Source organism: Cetorhinus maximus, chromosome 17 (assembly GCF_964194155.1).
Source record: "Cetorhinus maximus chromosome 17, sCetMax3.hap1.1, whole genome shotgun sequence".
NCBI classification, from domain to species: Eukaryota; Metazoa; Chordata; class Chondrichthyes; order Lamniformes; family Cetorhinidae; genus Cetorhinus; species Cetorhinus maximus.
In genome coordinates this window covers 68222365-68229202 of record NC_135895.1, presented here as the reverse complement: position 1 = coordinate 68229202, position 6838 = coordinate 68222365, and the positions used below count along the sequence as shown (strand labels likewise).

The 6838-nt window shown below is 41.1% G+C and overlaps 1 protein-coding gene across 1 annotated transcript; it reads right to left on the bottom strand.

Moving 5' to 3' along the window:
• Positions 1–4845: 4845 nt before the first annotated feature.
• Positions 4846–5235, bottom strand: LOC144692679 (histone H2A-like). The gene has a single exon (XM_078561773.1). It carries the CDS (start codon positions 5233–5235, stop codon positions 4846–4848), a length of 390 nt encoding a protein of 129 aa, XP_078417899.1.
• Between the last annotated feature and the right edge of the window lie 1603 nt (positions 5236–6838).

Here is a 6838-nt window from a genome sequence, read left to right as displayed (position 1 = left end):
GCAAAATACTGTGGATGCTGGAAAAACTCAGCAGGTCTAACAGCATCTGTGAAGGGAAAGTCATAAGGACTGAAGAAAAGTCAGAAGGACTCGAAATGTTAACTTTTTCTCTCCAAAGGTGCTGTTAGACCTGCTGAGTTTTTCCCGGCATTTTCTGTTTTTGTTGTGGTAGATTTCTATCTTTGCTGGTTGGGCAATAATCAGGTGGGGCACACTTTACTGAGCTCATTCAATTTAGTTATGCTGTAATAATTTTAATTGGAGCCCTTTAGAGCAAAGCTTAAGAGTCAAAATAACAAATATCTTTCATGGTTAGGTTAGTTACTTCATGTCAGTACCAAATTTGAAAATTGCTCCAGATATTAGACAATGGGAAAGTTTCCTTTTTTCTTCACTTTTCACCCTAGTTATATTTCAGTATTGTAGGAAAATTGTAAAATTTTGTTTTAGAAATCCAAGCAGTTATATGATGAAAGTATCTTGTGTACTTTATTATCTTGATGATGAACTTATTCAGTATAGTAGCCTGCCATCACTGTCTGAACTGATGTTAAAAGCAGGACAAGTATTTGTCCTATCTAATACAAGACATTTTGCTGCAGGGGGTCATATGAAGACAAACTTAAAATATTTCTCCAATTTCTCACTATAAGGTAATGTAATATTTTTCTGTTTATTTTTGATTTCTAAAAAATCCATTTTTTCCCTAACGTGGAAAGGTGGCTCACCCTTTAGTTGAATTGAAGCACTAAACAGTGGCTTGGATTTTGCAGTGATGAGGCTATCAGTGTTTACTGTTATTGTGGGATAAATCAGACTGAAACTTCTGGCGTCTGCACATACATAATTAAACATGGAAATCCAGAAGTGTGTCAGAGATATCCCTCTACTCCACTGGATGTGATATTTTAGTGCTCACCTATAGTCTTGGCATTGAAATGACTGCAAAGGCTTGAACTTTAGGTATTTGTCTACTAGTTCCACACCAAAAAAAGATGGTTTATTCTTTCTTGTTTGGACTCTGAAGAATCCTCATTGAGAAATGCAATCTGGTTGAAGAGCCGTGCTATCATCACAGGCACCACAGTGCTAAAAAAGACACCCAATGGCAGCAAGTGTCTACTCTAAAGCCTATCAAAACTTTGTGGGTTTGTGTTAATGAGGTGAACGGCGAATGCTGTTCTTCCATTGACAGCAAAATTAAGGATAATGTGTTACGGAATTGTGTAGACCAATGTAGTCACCTTTTCAATCCTTGATCTTCGTTGAATCAGCTGGGCAGTGGTTTTACCACCCAGACTAGAGGGGGAAATTCAGCTAGAATTCTTTCTTAATGGAAAGTGTCACCAAGGTCAGATACAGCTGTGATGACCACCCACTGTGGAGAAATAGCCTGCCATGCTTACATAAGGAATGGGCACATGTAAACCAGCATGCGGTACTACTTTGCAGAACTGATGGAAGAAAAGGGGAAAAACATTGAAGTACTTCTCGACAGATCACTTTAGAGAAGATTCGAGGAATCTTGTATAAGGAAGCAAAAGCATCAAGCACTGTATTTCCTTATTAATTTTGATCTCTGCAAACATGCAAAAATTGGTTTTAGAAGTAAACAAAAAAATATTTATTAAAAGAGTCATGACTGAAGGTCATTCAGAAGCAAGCTCATGCAGAATTTTGCTTTGGTTGGAGGGGAAAACTGCAAGTACAAAGAGAAGTACCTGATCTGTAGCTCAATTAGTATTACTCAACTAAAAAAATCACCAAATATTCTAATTGTCATGACATCTTTCAGAAAATAGCTATATAAAAATTGTGACACAACAATTTTACAAAGGTTGATGTGGCCTGGCAACACAGACTACTACCTATGCACAGTTCAGAGCACAGAATCAAAATACATTTTTGATATTTCTCTATTGTTGGATAAAATTGCTGATTTATAAACTGCAACTTTTACTGTCAGCTCATAAGAAAATGCAACAATTTATATTGTACACAAAAGTGTTCACTTTATTTCTGCATAGCTCCTGTACTGAAGAGCAGTTTAAATGCTTTTTTTTTAGCAGTTTTAATGAGTCTCCTTCATAAATAAAAAGTAAAAATAAATTATATACATAAATAGTATAATCATTACACATTATGGCTGGATAATGAAATAGATGTGCGCTTGTTCCATACTGCGGTTACATAAATTAATCTGTACATATAATATGCTGTAGATATAGAAATAAATATTATTCATACACAAGTCACTGAGAAACATGCACAATATACAGTAGTTATAAATATTAAATTATCAATTAGATAAAATTTGTAATTTAATTGTATAAATATATACATCTATGTATGTTTCAACATAAAATTATACATTACACTGCATAAATTATTGATATTAAATTATGTAAAAGATATACATTGACTTAGCAAATTATAAACAGACTATTGTAAATAAAATGGTGTAATTATACGAATTCTAAATGTTCTGCTTGTATAAAAGTTTTGAGAGCGTCCATTAAATCCTAGGAGCTGAATCTTAATCTGCAGCAGCACGTGGATGTGGATAAAGGGTTAAATCTGAGCAAATTGACAGCACTTTGGGAAGCCAGCTCCGCTCAGTTCATAGCACCCTCGCCTTTGAATCAGAGGGTTGTGGGTTCATGTCCCACTCCCGGAAAACCAAGAACTGTGATTGTACTCGAAAGAAGTTGCAATCTGTGACTGTTGGTAACTGGAAAGAGTTTCCACTTTTGATTGGAGTGCATTAGGCTGCATATGTGGTTGCAAATTAACATAAGTTAATAGCACAATTAGAGTGATATTGACACACTCTTGACTTTAATATGGTCCATGAGTTTCCTAGCTTCCTGAAATTTGTATGGGCTGAATCAATTTCATTGATGTAATCCAATAGATACTTAGTACTCATGGTTGTTTTCTTACCTGTTTGAGGAAAGGGTTTGTTCATTGTACCTTGTTGAGAGGTGTTATGATATGGCAGGTGGTATTTGCCAGGCTGACCAAATCCACAGGGGAAACTTGGCCATACTATTACAGCGATTTTGCAATTTATTTATTACGAGAAGGCTGATGCACTGAAGTCAGAAGTAATGAGTCCACTAATACTTTTAAAGATTGAATTAAAACATTTATTAACAAAAGAAGAAAAAAACTTAAACACACACAAGATTATAGTTATAACAGTTCGCAAATGTCTACTTAACCAGACTCCCAACTACACACCTTTAAGGCAACAGACTAAATAGATTCCAAATTTATAAAGTTATCCACCAAAATTACCACAACCATCCACTGGACAATGGACTTCCAAAGGCTTTTACTTTTGGTTACTGGAACAGCAAACTTCTTCAGGGTGGCTAGAGACTTTTTCCCCATGTCTGTTTCACACAGTCACCTTTCAAGAGCTCACATGGCCACACCTCATACAGCCTTCTTTAAATATATTTTATCCATTTTGATTTGTAAATCCCATTGTTTCCACTTATCTTTAGAAGTTATTTTTCCCAGAATATAAAAATCCTCATGTTATCATTATGGCCAGCACTTTTGGGAAAAATCAACGTAATTATCTTGCCTTATTTATCTTGCCAGTTGTAAACATTTTCCATGTCCCTTTGAAAATTAAATGCTTCACCACTTATCTAAAAGTGTAGATTTCATTCACACCATATCTGCTAACCTCACCCTAGTTCTACTCATCTCCATTTCAAACGCCTGTTTTACATCTCACTTCTTTGATAATTTAAACCTTGCGGTCTAACCGCCTCTAGTTTAATTAAATTTGCCACACATACACAACCATATGCAAGCCTGCTTTAAAGTATCCCACAATAATATTAGGAAAAATGTGATAGTTCCTTGACAGAGGTGACTTTCTACACTTTGGAAGCCTGCGCTATCACATCAGGATGCATGCCTCTTGGGTCAGCTTAGATTGGATCTCAGATGAAAACGACAAGCTACAGAACCAGCCACATCACCTCTAGCCTAGTGGTCACAGACCTGCAACTTCCAAGCAGTGAGGGGAGCAACAGAGAGGCAACCAATTAGCTGAGAGAGGAACAGCAGAAAGGCATTTAGCAGAGTGGTGCAGCTTGCACTACCTAATAAACAGAGCGTGCAAGCAGAGGCTCAGCGCAGTTGTTTTGAAATGGCTGATCAGGATGTCAGGCCAGGCAATGGTGGACACCTGCAGCCTCTGAAAAGGAGACCTGGTGCCTGATGGCCTTTCATTACCAGTGGCTGTCAAAGACACCAACTCCCTGAACATTTTTGTTTCTGGACCATTCCAGGGTTTGGCCGCAGACAGATCCAGCTTCTCCCAGTTGGCTGCCCAAAGATGCATAAGACAGGTGACTGATGGGCTGTTTGCCAGGCCCGACAATTATATCAACATTGCCTGCGATGATGCTGCTCAGAATGAACGGGCACTTGGCTTTGCAGCTCCAGCTGACTTCTCAGTGGTGCAGGGTGCCATCGACTGCACATACATAAAAAAAGTCACCCCCAGAACAACCAGGAATGCTGATGTGCAGCCACAAAAAGATGCTATTGCAAATGTGCACAAGATTCCCAGGCAGATACTTTCATTCAATAGCAGTCCAAACTTTGATCTCTTTGTACCTGGAAGCAGACTGAAGGAGTGGCTGTTGGTAAGGGATACCTGCTGTAAACCTGACCCAAAATACAGTTGGCCCCTTCATCCAAGTCATTGATATTGAAGGCAATATCATCACCAGATGTGTGATTGAATAGGCTATTGGCATGCTGAAGATACACTTTAGGTGCCACAGCAGCTTTAAATCTTTTTCTGATCTTGGCTCTTCAGGCATAAACCTTGCTGGGATGCCCGGTTTTCTTGGGCAGGAGCACAGCCTGGATGTTGGGCAGAACCGTACCCTGGGCTATGGTGACCCCTCCCAGCAATTTGTTGAGCTCCTTGTCACTGCGGATGGGGAGCTGCAGGTGGTGGGGAATGATGCAGGTCTTCTTGTTACCCCTGGCTTCATTGCCGGCCAGCTCGAGGATCTCAGCCATCAAGTAATTGAGGACGGCGGCCAAGAAGTTGGGGGCTCCAGCCCCGACATGCTTGGCATAGTGACCCTTGTGCAGCAACCAGTGGTTACAGCTTATGGGTAGCTGGAGACCGGCTCTGGAAGAGCAAGTCTTGGCTTTGGTGTGCCCTTTCCACCCAGTTTTACCATGACTAGACATCCCTGCTGAAAATCTTCACCAATCTTGGGTGCCCTTTATTTGCAATCATAAGAAATAGGGGCAGGCACTGGCCATTCTGCCCATCGAGCATGGTCCGCCATTCAGTAAGATCATGGCTAATCTGATTGTAGCTTTAACTCCACTTTCCTGCCTGTGTCCCATAACCCTTGACTCCCTTGTTAATTAAAAATCTATCTAGCTCAGCCTTGAATATATTCAATGAACCAGCCTCCACTGCTCTCTGGGGAAAAGAATTCCAAAGACTAATGATCCTTTGAGAGAAACTGTGCCCCCTAGTCCTAGATTCCCCCACAAGAAGAAATATCCTCTTGGCATCTACTCTGTCAAGCCCCCTTAAAATCTTATATGTTTCAATAAGATCACCTCTCATTCTTCTAAATTCCAATGAGCATAGGTCAAACCTGCGCAACCTTTCTCATTAGACACCCCCTTCATCCCAGGAATAATTCTAGTGGACCTTCTCTGAACTGCTGCCAAGGCAAGTATATCTCTCTTTAAGTAAGGAGACCAAAATTGCACACAATAACCTTAAGTGCAGTCTCTTCAATGCCCTGTACAGTTGTAGCAAGGCACCCCTACTTTTGTACTCCTCCCCCCTTGCAATAAATGCCAACAGTCCATCTGCCTTCCCAATTACTTCCTGTACCTGCATGCTAACTTTTTGTGATTATGTACAAGGACCCAGATCCCTTTGTACTATAGCATTCTGCAATCTCTCCCCACTTAAACAATATTCTGCTTTTCTATTCTTCCTGCCAAAGTGGACAACCTCACATTCTGTTATACTCCATCTGCCAATTTTTTGTCCTCTTACTTAACCTATCTGCATCCCTTTGCAAACTCTTTGGATCCTCCTCACAACTTGCTTTCCAACCTAATTTTGTATCATCAACAAATTTGGCTACAGTGCAGTTGGTCCCTTCATCCAGGTCATTGATATGGATTGTAAATGGTTAAGGCCCCAGCACTGATCCCTGTGGCACCATACTAGTTACAGTTTGCCAACCTGAAAATGACCCATTTACCCCGACTCTGTTTCTTGTTAGTTAGCTAATCCTTTATCCATGCTGAGGATAGCGGGAGTGGGCAGGCGGCGTCGAGAGTGCAATGACTGCCGGGTCCAAGGGTGATCCGGCGGCCTGTTCAAATAGAGCTTTGGCAGCCTTGCAAAGGCTGTTCAACATGGCGAGTAGAAGGGCTCCCCAGAGTGCTGCTGGAGAGCAGGCTAGGCAGGAGGGTGGGGCAGTGTGCCCCTTGGTTTTTTTGATGTGTGCCTAGCTGCCCTCCTGGAGGAGGTGGCAGGAGGTCCTCGTTCCGAGGAACGGGACGTGGAGTCCCCTCCCACCTGACCAAACGTGCCTGGGAAGAGGTGGCAGACATGGTCAACTCCTGTGACGTGGTGCGATGCACATGGGTCCAGTGCCGCAAGCGATTCAGTGACCTCTTACACTTGGGAAGAGTGAATACTATGTTGACAGAGGTCACTTAACACAGCAGGTAGGCTTTCTCCCCAAGAACTGCCCCTCCCCCAACTCTGAGTGCAATTACAGCGTTGAATCATTCACGGCATGTTTCCCTCGCT